The following is a 25,241-nucleotide window of genomic DNA, read 5'->3' on the forward strand; positions in this document are numbered from 1 at the left end:
TAGGGATGCCTTGTGTTGAGGATTAGCTTCCTATGGCAACAGGAAGTGTCTTAATTAATCCTCAACATGGTCCTTCATTCTCTTCATTCTCTGCAGTTACACAAAAACACTGTTTTCCATCCTCTGTAGAACAGTAAACTCTTAAAACTCAGGGCATCGTTAAAGAGTGTTCCCAGGAGGTCGTACATTGAATTTCAGTTTCATGTGATTACTGGAAGAGACTTGCTTGGGGGTCATAGGGCCGGTTTCAAAGGGTTAAAAAGATTTAACCTTCCAAATTTTATATATTTGTGACTGGGGGACCCGACATATGAAATATCAAAGTCGATCAACCCGAAAGCATTTCTGACCTCCATTGGACACAATGGTCTGCAGTTCTAGAAACTAAGAGGCTTTTGATGAACTCTTGAATGAATTCTGAAGAGGATATTGGTCACATTTTTTTTTATTGACTTGAAACTTGAAACCGTTCGTGTCTTTCTGCCTAACTGCCTGCCTGCCTGCCTGCCTGCATATCTGTCTGTCTGTCTGCCTGTTTGTGTCTGTCTGTTTGTCGGCCTGTCTGTCTGTCTGATTATAGGAAGTGACTTAATTGGGGGTCATAGGGCCGGTTTCGAAGGGTTAAAATGTTTAATCTTCCCAGATGTTACATATTTGTGACCAGGGTACCGGTCATGACCTGGTATATGAAATTTGAAGTCAATCGACCCAAAAGCATTTCTGATCTCCATTGGACACAATGGTCGGCAGTTCTGGAAACTAAGAGCCTTATTAAGAGGATATTGGTAAAAATATATATATTGACTTGAAACTTGAAACAGTTTGTGTCTGTCTGTCTGTCTGTTTGCCTGCCTGCCTAACTGCCTGTCTGTCTGTCTGCGTCTGCGTCTGTTTGTTTGTCTGTGTCTGCCTGTCTGTCTGAATGTCGGGATGTCTGTGGGAGAGAGGAGGAAGCGAGAGGAGGCAGAGAGAGAGAGATGAGAGGAGGGGGAGCCAGGGAAAGAAGGGAATGGAGAGAGAAAAAATGGGGAGAGAAAGAGAGGAGGAGAGAGGGGAGAGAGAGAGGGAGAAGGTAAAGGAGGGATGGGGAGAGAGAGGATGGAGAAAGTGAAGGAGGGAGGGGGAGAGAGGAGGGAGAGTGAGGAGGAGGAAGGAGAGAGAGGGAGGGGGTGAAGGAGGCAGGGGGAGAGAGGAAGGAGAGAGAGATGAGAGGAAGGGGAGGGAGGACAAGAAGGAAGGAGAGAGAATGGAGGGGGACGAGGGGGAGAGAGAAGGGGGAGAGTGAGGGAGGGGAGAGAGAGAGGGAGAGGGTGAAGGAGGGATGGGGAGAGAGAGAGTAATGAGAGGGGGAAGGGAGGGCAAGAAGGAAGGAGAGAGAGAATGGAGGGAGGAGGAGAGAGAGAGCAGGGGGAGAGTGAGGGAAGGGGAGAGAGGGGGGTGAAGGAGAGACTGGGGAGAGAGAGGAGGGAGAGAGAGATGAGGAGGTGGAGGGAGGGAAGAGAGACAGAAAGGGTGCGATAGGGGGAGAGGAAGCAAGAGGCGAATGAGAGTGAGGTAGAGAGTGAGAGAGTGCGAAAGAGAGACAGACACGAGATAAACGAGAAAAACATTGACTGCAATGAATTGAGAAAAACATCAATCCTGTGACACTCATTTTTTTCCCCATGTATTGAGAAAAACGTCATCCACCGCGCGCACGCACACACACACACACACACACACACACACACACACACACACACACACACACACACACACACACACACACACACACACACACACACACACACACACACACACACACACACACACACACACAGGGGAGGGGAGTCACAGCTCTACTGGGGTTGTCTGTGGTAGAGGGTAAGTTAGGGGAGTCACAGCTCTACTGTGGTTGTCTGTGGTAAGGGGTGGGGGAGGGGAGTCACAGCTCTACTGGGGTTGTCTGTGGTAGGGGAGTCACAGCTCTACTGGGTTTGTCTGTGGTAGGGTAGGAGAGTCACAGCTCTACTGGGGTTGTCTGTGGTAGGGGTTAGTTTAGGGGAGTCACAGCTCTACTGGGGTTGTCTGTGGTAGGGGGTAGAGGAGTCACAGCTCTACTGGGGTTGTCTGTGGTAGGGGGTAAGGTAGGGGAGTCACAGCTCTACTGGGGTTGTCTGTGGTAGGTGGTAAGGTAGGGGAGTCACAGCTCTCCTGGGGATGTCTGTGGTAGGGGGTAAGGTAGGGGAGTCACAGCTCTACTGGGAGTGTCTGTGGTAGGAGGTAGGGGAGTCACAGCTCTACTGGGGTTGTCTGTGGTAGGGGGTACGGTAGGGGAGTCACAGCTCTACTGGGGATGTCTGTGGTAGGGGGTAAGGTAGGGGAGTCACAGCTCTACTGGGGTTGTCTGTGGTAGGGGGTAGGGGAGTCACAGCTGTAATGGGGTTGTCTGTGGTAGGGGGTAGGGTAGGGGAGTATCTTTACACCCATCCCCATATGTGCCACGGAGATGGGGGTTCCCATAGGCAGCGTAGCATGGAGACCAGGCTGCATGGAGATCAAGTTGCATGGAGATCAGGCTGCATGGAGATCAGGCTGCATGGTCACTAGGCTGCATGGAGACCAGGCTGCATGGAGATCAGGCTGCATGGAGACCAGGCTGCATGGAGACCAGGCTGCATGGAGATCAGGCTGCATGGTCACTAGGCTGCATGGAGACCAGGCTGCATGGAGATCAGGCTGCATGGAGACCAGGCTGCATGGAGATCAGGCTGCATGGAGACCAGGCTGCATGGAGACCAGGCTGCATGGAGATCAGGCTGCATGGAGATCAGGCTGCATGGAGACCAGGCTGCATGGAGATCAGGCTGCATGGAGACCAGGCTGCATGGAGACCAGGCTGCATGGTCACTAGGCTGCATGGAGATCAGGCTGCATGGAGATCAGGCTGCATGGAGACCAGGCTGCATGGAGACCAGTCTGCATGGAGATCAGGCTGCATGGAGATCAGGCTGCATGGAGACCAGGCTGCATGGAGATCAGGCTGCATGGAGATCAGGCTGCATGGAGACCAGGCTGCATGGAGACCAGGCTGCATGGAGACCAGGCTGCATGGAGATCAGGCTGCATGGAGATCTGGCTGCATGGAGGCCAGGCTGCATGGAGACCAGGCTGCATGGTCACTAGGCTGCATGGAGATCAGGCTGCATGGAGATCAGGCTGCATGGAGACCAGGCTGCATGGAGATCAGGCTGCATGGAGACCAGGCTGCATGGAGACCAGGCTGCATGGTCACTAGGCTGCATGGAGATGCCAGAGTGATACTCAGCACTTAGCTTTGTGCTCCCCTGACCATGATGCCTGCTGCGAGGCTGACTGGCTGACTGGGAGACTGACTGACTGGGAGGCTGATTGGCTGACTGGGTGGCTGATTGGCTGACTGGGAGGCTGATTGGCTGATTGGCTGACTGGGTGGCTGCCTCTCCATCTGGGCCCCCCTACTGGCCATCTGCTCTGGCCCTGATTACACCTCCTTCATTCTCTCCTCTCCTCTCTCCTCCTCCCTTTAGTGTTCACCTGTAATGCGTGTGACCTCCACAACATCAGCTGACAATAACCTTGCACAGTTAGGGTCCAACTTTAGATCTATGGTCACTTAGAATGTGTAGCCCTACACTTGTTTCCATTTTTCCAAAGCACCTAATTGGCTAGAGAGACAACTCAAGACCAGCATAAAATGGAATCTAAGACAGCATTGACTAACTAGAAGTGTCTCTTCTCTATATGGCATGGCAGCATAGCCTAGTGGTTAGAGCGTTGGACTAGTAACTGAAAGGTTGCAAGTTCGAATCCCTGAGCTGACAAGGTACAAATCTGTTGTTCTACCCCTGAACAAGGCAGGGGTAGAAAAAATTTTACCTTATAAAAAGTGATAAAATTTATGTGTGTTACACAATGACACTTTCTTGGATAGTAATTAATCAAAATTAATTAATGTGTTCTTCAGCTTGCTGTAGTCCATGTTCACTGAGTAAAACTTGTGCTGCTGTGTGGGTTCCGTCTTGTTACATGGCTCGGGGTTGCCATTGCGATTCCAACTGACATGGGGTCCCATTGCCAGGCGCAAGAGATACGCTCCAGACATAACCATCCCACCACCGATGAAGATGAAAAGGGGGACCAGTGCTGGGTGGCTTTTAAGTTGCCCGCTAACTGTGCTCAGGAACCCACTGTTCCTAGGCTGTCATTGAAAATAAGAATTTGTTCTTAATTGACTTGCCTAGTTAAATAAAGGTATAAAAAAACATGTGAAGGTTGTTGAATACTGTGTGAAAAGTCAACTGATCAAAGCCCAGGTTCATTACTTTCCCTTTGGAAGCAGATTGAGATTCAGCTCAGGGTTCAGTTTTGAAAGTCAAGCCTCTTCTCCTTTCTCCTTAAACTTCACTGCATTAAAAAGTAGAGCCTTCTCTGACCTTGAGGCTAACTTACCGGTTTTCCTTTGGTGTTCATTTGATGTGTTTTCTCCCTAGGGGCTTACATAGGACTAGCAGTCATAGGAAGTAAGGTAGGGGCTAGGAAAGGACACACTCACAGGGTGAATGGAGGAATGGAGGGATCTGTCAAAGTACATCTTCTCAGATTAATGGAAGCAGAGGGGCACTAGTTTCTCTGTCCCCTACAGCCAGTGGACGGAGTGATAGGCTGAGGAAGAAGGGAAGAGAGGGAGAAGGGGACTGTGTGACAGGAATGCCAGAGTAAATGTCAGAGCCAATGAGGGTCACTTTGTCCATGAGGTTCGGTTTGGTATCTGGGTTGAGAGGCAGTGCGCTAGGTTACTACTACACCACTTCTGGGGGACACTATGTACAGGTTTTCACTCCAACTCAGTCTCCTCAATCATGTGCAATTGAGGACTGTAATTCTAGGATTTTTGGTATCTCAAGACTGAAAAGGAAGAGGATAGTGAAAGAGAGAGAGCGAAACAGAGAGAGATAGCGAGAGAGAGCGAGACAGAGAGAGACCGAGAGAGACAGAGAGAGACAGAGAGAGCGACAGAGACAGAGAGAGAGAGACAGACAGAGAGACAGAGACAGAGAGAGCGGTAGTGAGCTCATGGGCTCCTGAGTTCTTCTACAAAAAGATAGAATTTTAGTTGGATCAATGTAGATAAACTTGACTTTTTTTTCCGCAAGGACTTATACAGGATACTAACCTCAACATCAAAACCTTCAATCGAAATCCAAATTCCATACCTATGTTAGGTTTGTTCCTTTCCTCCTTGTCAATCATCATTGGCTCATTGGCGAAATGAGCATTATGACAATATCTTTAATTAAATCATTGAAAAACCTTTATTAATGCAATTGCAGACAAACAGGAACAGGAACATAGTACGCATGATTCTGTGTAAGTTCTGCATCAAACAAAAGGTCTCAAGTTGTTTTATTAAACCGAAGTCCCGCCTTAGTGATGTCACTGACTACGTTACTACCTTTTTACTCCTGAGACCAAAACCCTGCATTCATAGCTATACAAACATAGAGTTTCAGTGTTTATCTAAAAGCTAGGCAATAAATCTCCCCTGCCCAAAGTTGATTTATTGTGGAATGTCTGAGTCGTCTCTTATCTCCCACACTCCCCTGCAGAGTTCTGTCTCAGTCACACATTATAAGAGAGAGAAAGAGCAAACAACTGTGGAACAATTCTAAAACTATATAATTAATATATATATTGTTAATCTGTAGTTGTCACGCCCTGGCCTTAGAGAACCGTTTTATTTCTCTATTTGGTTAGGTCAGGGTGTGATGTGGGGTGGGCATTCTAGGTTTTGTATTTCTTTGTTTTTGGCCGAGAGTGGTTCCCAATCAGAGGCAGCTGTCTATCGTTGTCTCTGATTGGAAATCATACTTAGGCAGCCTTTTTCCCACCTGTGTTTTGTGGGTAGTTGTTTTCTGTATAGTTTATGCTCCTTACAGAACTGTTTTGCTTTTCCCGCTTGTTTATTTTGTTTGAGTGTTTTGTGATCTAATAAAATCATGAACACGCTGCGCTTTGGTCCGATCCTCATTACGACGAGAGCCGTGACAGTAGTCTAGGACCCTATAAATGTAAGGTCTTATAACCCCTCCCCTTCTATTAATATAACATAAGCATAATCAATTATTCTAATACATCAAACATTTGTACAGCCCCAAATCATGACCCCTAGGTGAATCCTGACACCTAAAACCTTGATTGTGCACAACATTACCTGAATGGACTATTACTACCAAGGACTATCAAGAAAAAACTTCTAACAAACCAAAACCTGCAGAAGAAAGACAAAACTGAGTGAGTAACGTTCAGTTTGAACCTACTTCTGAAGCTAAAAAGTAAAAGACAATAATCTCTAGGTCATTTTGTTATATAAAGCTTAATAAATAAGGCTACTAAGCTACCAAGCTGCTAGGACAGAACTGACTAGGCTGCAACTTCAATTAGCACTAAAGTGTGAAGTGAGGAGTGTGAAAATGATTGAGCCCAACAAAGGCAGGAGAGTTTCACAGCCCCCTCCCTCCCCACCCAAATGCAGAGGGCTTTACAATAATAGAGGTCATTACAATACAGTACAATATTTGGGCCAAAGTACAGGTTTAGTCAAAGGGGTGTAGTTCTCTTGCTTAACTTTGTGTCAGGGGCAGTTAAATTAGCAATTTGGAAAACACAAAAGAACAGTATTCGGGGACAGGGGACTGTGGATGTGGTGGGAATGCTGGAGAGGATGTTGGTAGCGAGACTGAGGATTGAGTTTGCCGATTACAAAATGGTTAACAACATTGGGCTGTTAATGAGTATATGGGGTATTCAGAGTCTGTTGTGTTTAGTTCCTGTGAAGGAAGATTTGGTGTTGTGTTTTTAATTGATGTTTAAACATGTTTTTGTTTGTTTGTTTATTGTGTTGTGGTTTCCCAGACCCAATAAAGGGTTTTCAAAACAAAAAAACTCTGTCTCAATTTCATTTCAATTTACGGGGCTTTATTGGCATGGGAAACATATATGTTTACATTGCCAAAGCAAGTGAAGTAGATAATAAACAAGTGAAATAAACAATAAAAAATTAACAGTAAAACATCACATTCACAAAAGTTCCAAAAGAATAAAGACATTTCAAAGGTCATATTATGTCTATATACAGTGTTGTAATGATAGGATATTTTTGCAGAATTCTCTAAGCAGAGTCTCAATTTGGTGTTTGTCCCATTTTGTGAATTCTTGGTTGGTGAGCGGACCCCAGACCTCACAACCATAAAGGGCAATGGGTTCTATAACTGAATCAAGTATTTTTTTGACAGATCCTAATCGGTATGTCAAATTTTATGTTCCTTTTGATGGCATAGAAGTCCCTTCTTGCCTTGTCTCTCAGATCATTCACAGCTTTGTGGAAGTTACCTGTGGCGCTGATGTTTAGGCCACAGTATGTATAATTGTTTGTGTGCTCTAGGGCAACGGTGTCTAGATGAAATTTGTATTTGTGGTCGTAGCAACTGGACCTTTTTTGGAACACTGAGATTTAGACTGCCAACAGCCTGTTGGAGAGGCACCTGGACCAAACACACCCGCCCACCTCGCCAATTTCACCTCTTCCAGGGAAGAAGCACGGGACACTTTTACACATTATGTACAAGGCCTTCTTTCCCACCGCCTTGAACTCCCCCAGCTCCGGGGTATGGAAGGAAAGCAGCATCCCCACGTCCTCTTCTAATGCCCCCGCCGCAGCACTAACATTCAGCGCAGGGAACAGATCATCCAGACCCCCCGTCCACCGATAAGAATTGGAAGTATCAGTCACATACTGCCGATGAAGTACTGGTAAGGAATTACAGACCTCATCTACAACCTTCTTCAGTAGGCGAGATGATCGGATCCCTGCTCTTTCTCCCAGCTCCTCCAACGATCTGCTCCTGCTCCGCATCAGATGACCCAGTTTAGTACACCCCACACCTAACAGGCATGAACATAGGCTGGCTGAACCCAGAGCACGGGACTGGATGGCAGTGTTGTAAAAAAGAGGCTCTTCAAAAAGCCACATCCCTGGCCGGCCTTACGGGACAGGTCAAAAACTCTCCAAGCCTGTATAATAGACTCATAGAATGGAGTCAGGCAAGACAAATCACCCCCCTCTAGCTTTAAGAGAAAAATCCCAAACAGCCCGCTCTCCTCATTAATGTATAGGCTGGTTCGACCCAGCTAGAACCATCACCATACAACAGTCTCCTGGCTGCTAGAACCATCACCATACAACAGTCTCTGGGCTGCTAGAACCATCACCATACAACAGTCTCTGTGCTGCAAGAACCATCACCATACAACAGTCTCTGGGCTGCTAGAACCATCACCATACAACAGTCTCCGGGCTGCTAGAACCATCACCATACAACAGTCTCTGGGCTGCTAGAACCATCACCATACAACAGTCTCCGGGCTGCTAGAACCATCACCATACAACAGGCTCTGGGCTGCTAGAACCATCACCATACAACAGTCTCCGGGCTGCTAGAACCATCACCATACAACAGTCTCTGGGCTGCTAGAACCATCACCATACAACAGGCTCCGGGCTGCTAGAACCATCACCATACAACAGTCTCTGGGCTGCTAGAACCATCACCATACAACAGTCTCTGTGCTGCTAGAACCATCACCATACAACAGTCTCTGGGCTGCTAGAACCATCACCATACAACAGTCTCCGGGCTGCTAGAACCATCACCATACAACAGTCTCTGGGCTGCTAGAACCATCACCATACAACAGTCTCCGGGCTGCTAGAACCATCACCATACAACAGTCTCTGGGCTGCTAGAACCATCACCATACAACAGTCTCCTGGCTGCTAGAACCATCACCATACAACAGTCTCTGGGCTGCTAGAACCATCACCATACAACAGTCTCCGGGCTGCTAGAATCATCACCATACAACAGTCTCTGGGCTGCTAGAACCATCACCATACAACAGTCTCCGGGCTGCTAGAACCATCACCATACAACAGTCTCCGGGCTGCTAGAACCATCACCATACAACAGTCTCTGGGCTGCTAGAACCATCACCATACAACAGTCTCTGGGCTGCTAGAACCATCACCATACAACAGTCTCTGGGCTGCTAGAACCATCACCATACAACAGTCTCCGGGCTGCTAGAACCATCACCATACAACAGTCTCCGGGCTGCTAGAACCATCACCATACAACAGTCTCCGGGCTGCTAGAACCATCACCGTACAACAGTCTCCGGGCTGCTAGAACCATCACCGTACAACAGTCTCCGGGCTGCTAGAACCATCACCATACAACAGTCTCTGGGCTGCTAGAACCATCACCATACAACAGTCTCTGGGCTGCTAGAACCATCACCATACAACAGTCTCTGGGCTGCTAGAACCATCACCATACAACAGTCTCCGGCCTTGAAACAGCCTTGAAAAACCTGGAAGTTTCCATCCCATCTCTGCCCCACTGAAGCCCCCTGGTAACCGTGGATTGGACCCTGTCTGAAGCCCCCTGGTAACCGTGGAGCGGACCCTGTCTGAAGCCCCCTGGTAACCGTGGAGCGGACCCTGTCTGAAGCCCCCTGGTAACCGTGGAGCGGACCCTGTCTGAAGCCCACTGGTAACCGTGGAGCGAACCCTGTCTGAAGCCCCCTGGTAACCGTGGAGCGGACCCTGTCTGAAGCCCCCTGGTAACCGTGGAGCGGACCCTGTCTGAAGCCCCCTGGTAACCGTGGAGCGGACCCTGTCTGAAGCCCCCCTGGTAACCGTGGAGCGGACCCTATCTGAAGATGACCTGCCCACAGCGATTCACTCTTTTCCCAATTAACTTTAGCTGAGGAGGCCCCTCATACACCTTTAAAGTGTTTGAGAGAACCTTAACATCCTCACTCCCTGTAATAAAAATGGTCACGTCATCTGCATACGCAGACAGTGCTATCGTGGGACCCTTCATTACACCTGGCACAGAGAAACCAGTAAGCCTCGCTCTTATAAAACAAAGCATTAGTTCAATTGCCAGACAATATAACTGTCCTGAAATTGGGCATCCCTGCCTAGTACCCCTTTGGACGGGGATGGGCAGCTCAAACCACCCCCCACCTTCACCATGAGCCCCCAGCATACAGTAAACTCATCCAAGACAAAAAAACATCCCCAAACCCAAAAGCTTTCATTGTTTTGAACAAGTACTGGTGGTCCACACGATTAAAAGACTTCTCCTGATCCCAAGAAAGCAAACCAACATTCACATCAGACAGTTTACAAATGTCTAAAACATCTGTTATTAGAAACAAGTTATCAACAATAGAGTGGTCAGGTCCACAGTAGGACTGGTCCTTGTGGACCAACAGACCCAGATACTCTTTCAACCTGTTTGAGAGACACTTAAATGTCATTTTATATTCTGCACACAGCAATGCAACAGGTCAGCAGTTTTTTAAAAGAGACAAATCTGCCTTTTTTTGGCAACAATGAAAGCACAGCACGTTGACAGGATACAGGAAGAGAACCCTCATGAAAAGATTCACACACCACTTCATAAAAATCCTCCCCAGTAGACCCCCAAAAGTGCTTATAGAACTCAGATGGTAATCCATCAATGCCAGGGGCTCGGCCTGATGAGAGCTGCATAACTGCTGTGGACAGCTCCTGCAGAGTAATGTCAGAGTCTAAAGCAGCTCTCTGCTCAGGGCCCAATTGAGGAAGTCCATGTAACAACTGCTCAGCTCACAGAGGATCACAATCCTCCGTCTTATAGAGGGCTGAGTAAAGAAACGCGGCATGTTGGTGCTTCTCACCGTCATCCGTGGTCACCTTCCCATCAGGGAGACGAAGGCAGACCATCTGTTTGCGTTGCAATGTCGACTGCCCTAGGATATTTTTAAAGCGCTAGGGGCATCCATATCCTTGAGGGAAGCGAAACGAGACCTAATCAAGGCACCCTAAACACTTTCATGTAAAAACGACCTCAGTTCATGTCTATTGTCCTGTAAGTTCATGACTAGTCCGGTGGTTATTCTGATTGAGCAACTTCAATTCAATAGATTTGATGTCCTGTTCAAGGGCCCTGATAGTCTCTTTAACTTCAGTACTAGACAGAGCAGTATACTGTTGACAAAACACACGTATTTGGGCCTTCCCAACCTCCCACCATCGTCTCAAGGACTCAAAATTCCATTTAATAACCCTCAATTTTTCCCAAAACAACAAAAACTTTTCACAAAACATGGTCATGTAACAACTTAACATTAAAATACCAGTAAGGTGATGACCTTTGTGGACAAGTGAATATCAACAGACACATTATGATGATCAGAAAAACCCACAGGAGTAATATCACACCTTCCAACCCTACTACAGTAGTGATCAGATACATACAACCTGTCTAACCTTCCAACCCTACTACAGTAGTGATCAGATACATACAACCTGTCTAACCTTCCAACCCTACTACAGTAGTGCTCAGATACATACAACCTGTCTAACCTTCCAACCATACTACAGTAGTGATCAGATACATACAACCTGTCTAACCTTCCAACCCTACTACAGTAGTGATCAGATACATACAACCTGTCTAACCTTCCAACCCTACTACAGTAGTGATCAGAAACATAAAACCTGTCTAACCTTGCTGCACTGACACCACCTTCATTAACCTTTAGCCATGTGTACTGCCTAACTTTTTCCTTACCCTCCACATATCAGAAAGCTGAAACTCAGTTAGTAGACCAACCAGACAAATTGCTGACCGCAGGCGAGGTTCTTCAGCAGTGCGATCAGTAAAACCCACTGTACAGTTCCAGCCCCCCCTGTAACTATACACCCCTCCTGGTCCCACTGTCTACTATACACCCCTCCTGGTCCCACTGTCTACTATACACCCCTCCTGGTCCCACTGTCTACTATACACCCCTCCTGGTCCCACTGTCTACTATACACCCCTCCTGGTCCCACTGTCTACTATACACCCCTCCTGGTCCCACTGTCTACTATACACCCCTCCTGGTCCCACTGTCTACTATACACCCCTCCTGGTCCCCCTGTCTACTATACACCCCTCCTGGTCCCCCTGTCTACTATACACCCCTCCTGGTCCCCCTGTCTACTATACACCCCTCCTGGTCCCAATGTCTACTATACACCCCTCCTGGTCCCCCTGTCTACTATACACCCCTCCTGGTCCCCCTGTCTACTATACACCCCTCCTGGTCCCACTGTCTACTATACACCCCTCCTGGTCCCACTGTCTACTATACACCCCTCCTGGTCCCACTGTCTACTATACACCCCTCCTGGTCCCACTGTCTACTATACACCCCTCCTGGTCCCACTGTCTACTATACACCCCTCCTGGTCCCACTGTCTACTATACACCCCTCCTGGTCCCACTGTCTACTATACACCCCTCCTGGTCCCACTGTCTACTATACACCCCTCCTGGTCCCCCTGTCTACTATACACCCCTCCTGGTCCCACTGTCTACTATACACCCCTCCTGGTCCCACTGTCTACTATACACCCCTCCTGGTCCCCCTGTCTACTATACACCCCTCCTGGTCCCCCTGTCTACTATACACCCCTCCTGGTCCCACTGTCTACTATACACCCCTCCTGGTCCCCTGTCTATTAAACACCTCTCCTGGTCCCACTGTCTACTATACACCCCTCCTGGTCCCACTGTCTACTATACACCCCTCCTGGTCCCCCTGTCTACTATACACCCCTCCTGGTCCCACTGTCTACTATATACCCCTCCTGGTCCCCCTGTCTACTATACACCCCTCCTGGTCCCACTGTCTACTATACACCCCTCCTGGTCCCCCTGTCTACTATACACCCCTCCTGGTCCCACTGTCTACTATACACCCCTCCTGGTCCCCCTGTCTACTATACACCCCTCCTGGTCCCCCTGTCTACTATACACCCCTCCTGGTCCCACTGTCTACTATACACCCCTCCTGGTCCCACTGTCTACTATACACCCCTCCTGGTCCCCCTGTCTACTATACATCCCTCCTGGTCCCACTGTCTACTATACACCCCTCCTGGTCCCACTGTCTACTATACACCCCTCCTGGTCCCACTGTCTACTATACACCCCTCCTGGTCCCACTGTCTACTATACACCCCTCCTGGTCCCCCTGTCTACTATACACCCCTCCTGGTCCCACTGTCTACTATACACCCCTCCTGGTCCCACTGTCTACTATACACCCCTCCTGGTCCCACTGTCTACTATACATCCCTCCTGGTCCCACTGTCTACTATACACCCCTCCTGGTCCCCCTGTCTACTATACACCCCTCCTGGTCCCCCTGTCTACTATACACCCCTCCTGGTCCCACTGGCTTAAGGTTTCCTTTATTTGATCAAATACAGCAATATGCTCTGTACCCTCATTAGGAGCATAAACATTAAAAAATAAATAAACATAACATCGGCCTTGATCAATGAAACCTGACACTTGATAATCTTTGTTGTAGATACCACAGTCACCCCTAAGCCTGAGAAAAACAACATTTCCACTCCAGTACTGAAATTAGTACCATGACTGAGTATATGCTTACCCTGCCACCACATACCCCAGTTACTTCTAATACACAAGCCAATTGAACAGATTCCCAAAAGTCTGGTCCAGGAACCCATTTACTTCACCTAGATTGTAAATTGAGTCATCACCAGCTGCTATCATATCAACAGGGATATCAGAAATGCCCATATCCTTCTCCTGATCCTCCTCAACTGAGGCCACAGAACACTGACTCCTTTCAGCCACATCCCTCTCAACACTCCCCACTTGCACCCCATCACTCGTACCTGGAAGACAAGATCCACCTGAACCCCCTCCTGTACCCCATCACTCATACTGGGCATATCCTCACCAGTCTGGGGGAAAAGCTCCCCAGATCCGTCCTTACCTCATACAACAATATTTCTCTACTGCACATCAGACGCTATGTTTCCCCCTGGTACAAGCAGCAACTCAGCACGGACAACTTGTTCCTCAGCAACAGGTGCTTGTGGCTGCCGGCCCACCTCTCCCCACATCAGTGGGCCCAGGCGTTACGAGGACCACCTGCGTCCCTCCCTCCACCTTTTCGCGCAAGCATGTCGCTTATGGCCAACATCCCCACTCAAAACACCGTTGACTACCTGTACTAGCATAAGCCATATACAGTCTGTTGTCATACTTGACTTTAAACAATAACTCTAAAGTCTGCTCCGGTGAGTCCAAATACATAAACACCTGTCGCCAAAACGACATAACCTGTTTCAACGCCGGGTGTTTGCAACCCAATGGGACAATTTTAATTGAACTTGCAGACTTCCCAAACCGCAATAACTCGCACTCCAATAGCTCATTGGGAATAAACGGCGGTATATTTGAAATCATTACTCTTGTTGACGGAGAAAAAAAGCGGCATAACTTGAATAAACATACCTTTAAGAAGTACGCCATGCTCAACCATACGATCTACAAGGCGCTCTTCTTTAAGAAAGACCACCACCGCTTTATTCATCCGCAAAGCATAAGCAACATTCTCATAGCCTACCTTCTCTCCTACGGTGACCAGAAACTCATCCACAGTGACAGTAGCTTCAGTAACACACCTGAAGCCGTGCCGAAGTGACATGGATGGCGTCCCCATGTGGGTCGCCATCCCCACCAAAACGAGGGCAATTCCAACAAGAAAACAACGTACCTAATTCTACCACAAAAAAACCTAATCATGCATAGAAAAAGGAAAACCACCAAGAAAATGAAACAAGAAAGAAAATACAGGCGATCTAACTCCAGACACCACTCGCACTTATTCATTCAATTCCCAGCATGCACCAAACACTCCCAGCATGCAGAGAGAGAGAAAAAGAGTAGCCTAATACAGGAGAAAACAGATGCCACCTTCTACAAAGCATTCACACCTTGAGCTGAAAGGTAAGTTAAAATAAAGTCTGGTCTTTCTCTTCCTGTCACAGTCAATCAGAGATGGAGATGATGGAGGCTCATTCAGAGTTCCCTCAAACACAAACAACATAGCTCAATATCACTGCTCCAGCACCCAGACAGAAGAGACTACAGTTCAATCGAGTACAACCTCCCCCCCCCCCCCATTGGGGTAAAGGAGTTCCAATGACGAGCCTTAAGCCTTAAGGGTATTATAGCAGGTGGTGGTGGGGAGGTTGAATGGTTGTTGAAAACTGTTGCTGAAAAACAGCAAGTGAGAGAAGATACGTTGACATAGAAATACATCCCAAGACTTACGCCCCATTGGTTGAGAAAGAGGAAGGTGATAACTGCAAAAGTGAGCCCATAGGTTAAACATCAAGCGTGAGGAATGTGCATAACGGTGCCGTGCTTATAGGCTATAGGGTCAATAGGTGAATGTCATTCTGCACGTGGCTAATAGGAAAGAGGAGAAACGAGACGCTATGCTGATGATGATACGCGTGTATTCATTCCCACTAGGCCCCTAGAATAGGAAACAGAGTGAATTATGTTATGCTTCCTGGATGAAGTTAAATGAGCATTCACACCGGCCTTCCTGATTGAACTTTGGTAAACGACACTAGGCTGGGCGAACTCCAGATCATCTCATATGTAGTACAGATCTGTCTGTCATCCTCTGGCCAATGAATTTTCATCCAATTTATATGCAGAGAGACCTAGGTGCTAACCATCACACCATAGTACCTAATGTGATGAAGTCAATCTGAAGAAGAAAAAGCTTAGCACATAGGGGAGGCATTGTTAAATGGAATTGTTCATGAATCATCCGAAATGAAACGAGCTCTGTTTCGATTGATGCGGCAGCTTCATGGCCATGTCTTTTTACTTGCTTAATAGCTTGTATTAATTGGTGCTTAGTCGCCTCTTATAGTTTTGTCAATATTGGAGCTCCATTGTCAGTGAATATTCCTCTCAGTAGATCAGCAGCTTAGAAGTAGAGGCAGGCTAACATTGGAGTGTTACTGAAAAGGTTTGATTTAAACACAGACAGACGGTCCCAACTAGATCCATTCCCCTCCCTTGGCACTGACAGACGGTCCCAATTAGATCCCTTCCCCTCCCTTGGCACTGACAGACGGTCCCAATTAGATCCATTCCCCTCCCTTGGCACTGACAGACGGTCCCAATTAGATCCCTTCCCCTCCCTTGGCACTGACAGACGGTCCCAATTAGATCCATTCCCCTCCCTTGGCACTGACAGACGGTCCCAATTAGATCCCTTCCCCTCCCTTGGCACTGACAGACGGTCCCAATTAGATCCCTTCCCCTCCCTTGGCACAGACAGACGGTCCCAATTAGATCCCTTCCCCTCCCTTGGCACAGACAGACGGTCCCAATTAGATCCATTCCCCTCCCTTGGCACAGACAGACGGTCCCAATTAGATCCCTTCCCCTCCATTGGCACAGACAGACGGTCCCAACTAGATCCCTTCCCCTCCATTGGCACAGACAGACGGTCCCAACTAGATCCCTTCCCCTCCATTGGCACAGACAGACGGTCCCAACTAGATCCCTTCCCCTCCATTGGCACTAACCTTTCAATGTTTGCAGATTTGTAGGGTGGAAGAAATACTGTGGAATCTTTACCAGTGCTTATACCTAACCAGACCTTTTACACATGCTATCATCGAGGGGTTAAAGGGAAAGGGATAGGTTGTGATTTGGGACAGGCAGATACTCTTCTCCATAGACCAATGTAACAACTACACAGGGTGTAGTGGCTTACTATGACCACCAGGGTGCACACCTCTCATGCCCTCTCTTGGTCCTCATGGTGGTATTCAGCAGTGCTGATGTTCTCTCCCCTGTACACAAGCCCAGTCAGTGTGGCGATAGAGCTCTTCACTTTGAAGAAACCATATACATCCATAGGACAAGTTGTTCAGGTGAGGCATGTGTGAGTGACAGCATTACAGTCTCTCTATGCTGCAGGTTCTCTGGAAGGTGTGGACTGATTGTTCTCTCAACATTCTGACCTGTGGACTGAGGAGTCTGTTGCTGTGCTATCTCACCTATGTAACACTCCCTTCCTGTGAGTGAGCGCTCAGACCTGGGAGAGGGAGATGGAGTGGGAGAGGGAGAGGGAGAGGGAGAGGGAGAGGGAGAGGGAGAGGGAGAGGGAGAGACCTTACAGTGAAATGCTTACTTACGAGACCCTAACCAACAGTGCAGTTAAAAAACATTTTTTAAACAATTATAATAAATAAATACAAAATATGAATAAGAAATACAAGTAACAAGTAATTAAAGAGCAGCAGTAAAATAACAATAGCAAGGCTATATACAGGGGGTACCGGTACAGAGTCAATGTGCGGGGGTACCGGTTAGTCGAGGTAATTGAGGTAATATGTACAAGTAGGTGGAGTTATTAAAGTGACTATGCATAGATGATAACAACAGAGAGTAGCAGCGGTGTAAAAGAGGGGGGGGGGGGGGGGGGGGGGCTGGTATAGAGGTCCTGGATAGCAGGAAGCTTTGCCCCAGTGCTGTACTGGGCCGTATGCACTACCCTCTGTAGTGCCTTGCGGTCGGAGGCCGAGCAGTTGCCATACAAGTCAGTGATGCAACCAGTCAGGATGCTCTCAATGGTGCAGCTGTAGAACCTTTTGAGGATCTGAGGACCCATGCCAAATCATTTCAGTCTCCTGAAGGGGAATAGGTTCTGGGGAATAGGTACTGTCTTGGTGTGCTTGTTAGTTTGTTGGTAATGTGGGCACCAAGGAACTTGAAGCTCTCAACCTGCTCCACTACAGCCCCGTCAATGAGAATGGGGCGTGCTCGGTCCTCTTTTTCCTGTAGTCCACAAATATCTCCTTTGTCTTGATCACATTGATGGAGAGGCTGTTGTCCTGGCACCACACAGCCAGGTCTCTGACCTCCTCCCTATAGGCTGTCTCGTCGTTGTCTGTGATCAGGCCTACCACTATTGTGTCATCTGCAAACTTAATGATGGTGTTAAAGTTGTGCAGTCATGGGTGAACAGGGAGTAGAGGAGTGGACTGAGCACGCCCACCTGAAGGGCCCCTGTGTTGAGGATCAGCGTGTCGGATGTGTTGTTACCTACCCTTACCACCTGGGGGCGGCCCGCCAGGAAGTCCAGGATCCAGTTGCAGAGGGAGGTGTTTAGTCCCAGGGTCCTTAGCTTATTGATGAGCTTTGAGGGCACTATGGTGTTGAACACTGAGCTGTAGTCAATGAATCGCATTCTCATATAGGTGTTCCTTTTGTCCAGGTGGGAAAGGGGAGTGTGGAGTGCAATAGAGATTGCATCATCTGTGGATCTGTTAGGGCGGTATGCAAATTGGAGTGGGTCTAGGGTTTCTGGGATAATGGTGTTGATGTGAGCCATGACCAGCTTTTCAAAGCACTTCATGGCTACAGACGTGAGTGCTACGGGTCGGTAGTCATTTAGGCAGGTTACCTTCGCTTCCTTGGGCACAGGGACAATGGTGGTCTGCTTAAAACATGTTGGTATTACAGACGGACAGGGAGATGTTGAAAATGTCAGGTTGAAAATGTTAGTAATTGAATATTGATGTCTCTGTCTATATTATTGCCAAACATATTCTACAATACCCATGAGACATAGGCTATAATGTATTTTTAAGAGGAATCATTGGTCTCAGTAAAGTGGTTCAGTTTTATGCACAGGAATTAAAAGAAACATTGAGAATATTCTGAACTCAACTTCGGCCAAAAATCTGAATAATTCAAGAGCATTTATGACTGTGAGGGAGTAAAGAGAACTGCCAGGTAAATGGGAAAATATAATTTGTTTCACTTTCCCCTCAGCTCTGTCTGTGGTGAAGCCATGCTCTCCAAATATAACTCTGCTCCCTGAGGCGTGTGCTGTGCCGTGCAATGTGTAAAAAAATCACATTTCGCCTCGTTTCTCTCTCATGTCTAAACTCACCTTGGTGTGGAAATAGTTTTACCGTCCTCCTCACCTGTGTCAAGAGCAGGCCTAATGCATTACACTGTTTCATTTACGCTTCATTTAACTATTTATGTTTTTAAAATGTTTTAAATTTAACCTTTTTTTAAACTAGGCAAGTCAGTTAAGAACAAATTCTTATTTACAATGACGGCCTACCGGGGAACAGTGGGTTAACTGCCTTGTTCAGGGGCAGAACGACATATTTTTACCTTGTCAGCTCGGGGATTCGATCCAGCAACCTTCCGGTTACTGGCCCAGCGCTACATGGTGTGTCTGTATCATATCAATTAAAAAAGGGGTGTAGTTATCAACATTACATTCCATATTTGTTTTGGACGGTTTGGACCTACAATTTACTCATAATGAGTCACAGAATTGTTCAAAAATTAGTACATGTTTAAATTGATATAGGGAACACTAAGAACAACTAATTAGGAAAATAAGCTAGCTAAATTTACTGATATGAGTGACAAGTTACTGACAAGTGCGCGCGCTGTTGAAACGTTCCAAATGTGAACAGGAGGAGTTAACCTGCATTAAATGTAACACTGATGACGTTGAAGATGTCTAGAGATTCGCACAGTTGGACGTCCAATAAAAATGTGGTGTTGTGTCTGAAGGTGTTAAAGGCAGGTTGACAGGCTACATGCAGGCTGTACTGTGAACGAACATATCCTACCACGTTGTGTCTCATCTCACCAGTCAGGAGCGCAGTGTGTGCGCCTCGCCTCCGTTCTCGGAAAAAACTGTCGAATGTCAGAGAACAGCTGGGAGCTTCATTTCAGAAGTCTGGCGGTTTCAAAAGTCTCGTCTCCCTGCTCACAGAGTGACTGTTCTGTTCAGCCAAACGGAACGGCGCGCTTCAACAACTTAACAACTTTTAAAGTGGGGAATACAGCACTGCAACAGCGTGGAAGGAATTTCTCATAGATGTCCACTCAATTGGAAAGAGGCCTACAGCTAGAGACGACCACGCTTAATGCTCTGAAACTCGAATTTGATGAGGAGATTGATGTGGAAAGTCTCGACGGATGCCTGCCCGAGGAGCGGCACGGCGGCGCGGAGAAAGGATCGAAGGTGGTCACGGAACAGCATTCGCTGCAGACGCCGCGCAAGTTGACCCGCAGTCCCAAATGCGCCCGCTGTCGGAACCACGGCGTCGTGTCTTGTCTCAAAGGCCACAAGCGCTTCTGTCGCTGGCGTGACTGCCAGTGCGCGAACTGTGTGCTCGTGGTGGAGCGGCAGCGGGTGATGGCTGCGCAAGTCGCCCTGCGGAGACAGCAGGCGACAGAGGTGAGTGTCAGGGACATCCGACTTTTACTGGCAGGATATAATTTAAGAAAGATAATTATCATATCATGTAGGCCTAAATGCTGTATGTAAATGTTTTGTAACTTGTGTCAGTCCATGATTATGTAATTACAGGTTAATACAGGTCAGATATGATGACTAACTCATGTGCGTCATGCACCTATTCCTTTTTGTCTACATTTGCTCTGATAGAGAATTGTGGAAATTGAAACAAGAGACAATTAATTGTCCTAATCTATGTAAAAAAAAGTTGCCTATGATTTATATATTCTCTTAGTGTGTGACTAAGCAGATTCATTTACATTGCTCTTTAACTTTTGTGATGATGAAAACAAGAACAATATTGTTCCATATTCCCTGAAAAAAACATAGGCTGTTTTTAATTTACATTTCTGGATAGCATAGGTTATGTTTTCCTGTTATATTTGTTTTATTTATACTGAACATAAATACAAATGCAACATGCAACAATTTCAATGATTTTACTGAGTTACATTTCATATAAAGAAATCAGTCAATTGAAATAAATAAATTAGGCCCTAATCTATGGATTTCACATGACCGTGCAGGGGTGCAGCCATGGGTGGGCCTGGGAGGGCATAGGCCCACAGACTGGGGAGCCAGAGCCACACACTGGGGAGCCAAGCCCAGCCAATCAGAATTAGTGTTTCCCCACAAAAGGGCTTTATTACAGACAGAAATACTCCTCAGTTTCATCAGCTTTCCGGGTGGCTGGTCTCAGATGATCCCGCAGGCGAAGAAGCCAGATGTGGAGGTCCTTGGCTGGCGTGGTTACACGTGGTCTGTGGATGTGAGGCCGGTTGGACGTACTGCCAAATTCTCCAAAACAACGTTGGAGGTGGCTTATTGTAGAAAAATTAACATTAAATTCTCTGGCAACAGCTCTGGTGAACATTCCTGCAGTCAGCATTCCAATTGCACGCTCCCTAAAAACTTGAGACATCTGTGGCATTGTGTTGTGGCAAAACGGATTTTTTTTTTGTTGTGGCCTTTTAGTGTCCCTAGCAGAAGGTGTACCTGTGTAATGATCATGCTTTTTAATCAGCTTCTTGATATGCCACACCTGTCAGGTGGATGGATTATCTTGGCAAAAGAGAAACACTTACTAACAGGGATGTAAACGAATTTGTCCACAACATTTTTGAGGAATAAGCATTTTGTGTGTATGGAACATTTCTGGGATCTTTTATTTCAGCTCATGAAACATGGACTTTACATGTTGCGTTTATATTTTTGTTCAGTATAGATTTAGTTATTCCACTCATGAAACTAATTTGTTTACACTCACAAGCATTTTATCATAGAAATTGTAGGCCTTACATCAGGAAACTCATTTGTAATTATTCTGTAACAAACTAGCAACTTCATGCAGTAGCCTACAATACATTACAGAGGTTAAGACTGTACTTACATACCTGGTTTATTGTAATATATTATTCCATCATAATTTCCCCATGCTCTACATTTTATTTCGTTGTTTCAACTAATTATTATTAAGTAACAGACTTTTGTAGTTTACTAAAGTTTTTGGTCAAAGTGTTACCCAAACTTTTTTTGCTGGCCCAAACTTAGCTCCAACTTTTAAAAAATTGGGCAAAAATTCAGTCAACTTAAAACAATCTGTTTGCTCAACTCATATGTTCGTTCAACTAGAAATAAATATTTGAGCATCTTAACTAAAAAGACTGTGGAACTGGTTATACACATGAAAATAGTGCTTCTAACATACAATGTTTTCAATTGACATATGTTACACACTTTGACATACATGAATAGATTGTACCATGTTCATTTATGCAGTAACTGTAATTCAAAATGTCCTCACCTGGGATCTGAACTCAACAACCATTTGGTTCACGCAATTCTTCCTCCTACTCCACCATGTCTGTGTCAATTATCACTTAATCTGACTATTCCCTCATCATTGACTTATTGACTTATTTCAGCAATTTGAGGGCTTTCTGTCTAGTTGTCTAATGTTGGTGGGGCATATTAACCTGTTTTAATGATACTCCTGAATCACTATGATCAATAAAATAGATGTACTTTGAAGTGAATGTACTTTGAAGTGTAGCCATACAGGTGAAATCAGTAATTGACACAGACATGGTGGTTTAGCAGGGAACCAAGCAGATTGTGAGTTCAAATCCCAGGTGATGAACTGTATAAATGAACATGCACAATGTAATCATGTATGTGAACGTGTGTCAAATATGTCAGTTGAAAACATTGTATGTCAAAAGCACCGTGTGAGTAACTAGTTCCACAGCCTTTTTTAGTGAAGATGCCCAAATAAGAATTGTATGAACATATGAGACAAGTTGAGCAAACACAACATTTTAAGTTGACTGTTTTTTTGCCTAAGTTTTCTCAAGGTGGGGCTAAGTTTGGGCCAACTAAAAAATAAAAGTTCAGGTAACACTTTGATCGAAAGTTGAGTAAACTAAAAAAGGCTGTGGAACAAGCTACTTGATAATAATAATTAGTTGAAACAACTCATATTTTTTTTTTTACAGCGTGGGGTTAATGCACATGTAAATATATTTCAATATATGTTATCTCTCCCCATTCCTCTGCAGGGAAAAAAAGGGGTCAGAGGAACAGCCGCACCATTAGCTCGCACAGCGTATCAACGCTACACCAGAGCACCTAGCATCCTAGCTAAGAGTATCTTAGAGGGTATGTATGTCCTATAATTCCAGCTAAGAGTATCTTAGAGGGTATGAGTGATACACCAGTGCACCTATATACTTCAAGAGTATCTCAGAGAGTATGTATCAGTGACACACCTGGGGTAATACAAATTATGCAAATGAGAGGATATGGAATTACACATTGTGTTTACCAGCGAGCGGTTGGGAGGGACAACGTTGTTTTGAGGTTGTGTTTCTTCTACTTTCCCCTGAGTAAGCACATGAACGTGCACACACACTAGGCCATGCCATCATAGAGCATCTACTTTGTCTTTATGAATTTTGACTTAATTTACCTAAATAAACTTTGTGAAGTGATTATGTTAAAACAGAACGTGTTCTCAGGTACACTCTGAGAACAAAAAGTGCTATCTATAACCAGAAAGGTTTCTACGGCTGTCCCCATAAGAGAACCCTTGGAAGAAGCCCTTTTGGTTCTAGGTTGGGTTTCTGTATAGCACTTTGTGACATCTGCTGATGTAAAAAGAGCTTTATAAATACATTTGATTGATTCATTGAGGTAAAACCCTTTTGGGTTCCATGTAGGACCCTCTGTGGAAAGGGTTCTACATGGAACCCAAGAGTTCTACCTGGAACCAAAAAGGGTTCTACATGAACCAAAAAAGGTTATCCTATGGGGACAGCCGCAGAACCCTTTTGGAACTCTTTTTTCTAAGAGTGTATCATTAATCATTAGGCAGGTAAATGACATCAGTCTTGTTTACTTCCCTATAGGCTACAAACCCCCATTGAATGAGGACGGACCCTGGTCCAAGCGAGGTCACTTCTCCTCTGTCAGTGCCCGGATGAGGAAAAGGAGGGCTTTTGCTGATAAGGAGCTGGAGAGTGTGATGCTGGAGAGGGAGCTGAGACAGAGAGAGCTGGAGGACCTATCAGGTCTCACCCTGCTTCACCACCCTGCCCTGGCAGGGCTGCCCTCTTCCCTCCACCACTGCTGCCCACAGAAGGACCCCGGGGTGGCCACCTACGTGCCTGTGCACAAATACAAACCGGGCCCTGTGCTGTATGAGTGTGACTTCCACTGCTACCAGGAAGAGGTCAAGGCCCGATCCACAGCAGAGAGCGGTTATGGCTACGGTCAGTTCATGTCACAGTGTAACTCTAACTCTGTAATTCTGGAACCCATGGAGCGAGCCAGGGAGAGAGCACTAGAGAGCTGGAAGTGTTCCAGGAAGAGGGAGACCTGTCAAGAGCCGTCACTCCTGCCCTCACTACAACTCCAACAGAGCGGGAGTAGTAATTCTGAAGGCTCAGCTGATCTGGACAGGGATAAGACCACGCCAAAAAGGGTAAAAGACGATCCAACAGCTCCAAAGTTCGGCATGCCAAAAACAGCCCTCACACACTCTGACTCTCCCTCTGAGCCTAAGCATGTGTTTCAGAGAGAGGAACAACCATATAGGCACAGCATAGAACCGCACCTCCTCCCACCCAAGGACTGGTCAGCAGGGGGGCCTAGGCATCATGACAGGCCTCAGATCAACTCAGTGAAACCCACAGTGGTGAGGCAGCCATTACCCTTCTCAGTGGAGTCACTGCTGAGGGCTTGAAGAACTCTTGGTAATAATCGTTAGCTAGCAAGAAATAGAGGTGTCTATGCTATATCTAAAACAGTGGAATGTAGGTGTTAAAAATATTTTGGTAGCACTTTACTCTAAGTGTGCCAATATTTTTTTTCAGAAGTGCATTTTCTATATCAACACTGGTTGTAAAATTTGTAACTAGGGGAATATTTATACCCAAATCTATTTTGAAATGTTATACAGTTATACATTAGTTTGTTTTATAAATTGCTCAGCATTTTTCAAAGGATTGTAAGATATTGTATTTTGAAAGCAATAAACTAGACATGTATATACAATGTAACGTGGTGTATAATCTCCAGTTTGTATTCCCATATCATTGTCCTTTTTCTTTTTCTAACCGCAAACTTGCTTTAACTTAAAAAAAACTGTTTCATGTGTCATATTAATGTATTAGTATACTGTTGTATTGTACTATGTGCTATACTCCCTTGGCTAAGGCAACTGTAAAATAACTAACACTATCACATTTAAATAATTCAGAAGATACTTTTAGAATGCTTTCACACGTAAAAATAATTTTAAAAGGTGAAAGTAGAGAGGTCAGCTCCTGAACTGCTGCACGGTGCGCGTCGTATATCCTCGAACACGGTATCCACACTGCCGTCTCCTGTCCTCCCTCACAGGGTTAACGCTGTCAAAATAAACTCTT

At 46.2% G+C, this 25,241-nt stretch overlaps 2 protein-coding genes across 2 annotated transcripts; one reads left to right on the forward strand and one right to left on the reverse strand.

Moving 5' to 3' along the window:
* Positions 1–3,955: 3,955 nt before the first annotated feature.
* LOC120054349 (cytochrome c oxidase subunit NDUFA4-like) lies at positions 3,956–14,676 on the reverse strand. Its single transcript, XM_039001760.1, has 2 exons — positions 14,569–14,676; positions 3,956–4,219 (listed from the first exon to the last, which is right to left on the reverse strand). The coding sequence occupies exons 1-2, from the start codon at positions 14,674–14,676 to the stop codon at positions 3,956–3,958; spliced, it is 372 nt and encodes a 123-aa protein (XP_038857688.1).
* Positions 14,677–19,580: 4,904 nt separating this feature from the next.
* LOC120054567 lies at positions 19,581–24,872 on the forward strand. Its single transcript, XM_039002017.1, has 3 exons — positions 19,581–20,253; positions 22,872–22,971; positions 23,721–24,872. The coding sequence occupies exons 1-3, from the start codon at positions 19,891–19,893 to the stop codon at positions 24,554–24,556; spliced, it is 1,299 nt and encodes a 432-aa protein (XP_038857945.1). The 5' UTR covers positions 19,581–19,890; the 3' UTR covers positions 24,557–24,872.
* Positions 24,873–25,241: the final 369 nt, after the last annotated feature.

Source organism: Salvelinus namaycush, chromosome 10 (genome assembly GCF_016432855.1).
Source record: "Salvelinus namaycush isolate Seneca chromosome 10, SaNama_1.0, whole genome shotgun sequence".
NCBI lineage: Eukaryota > Metazoa > Chordata > Actinopteri > Salmoniformes > Salmonidae > Salvelinus > Salvelinus namaycush.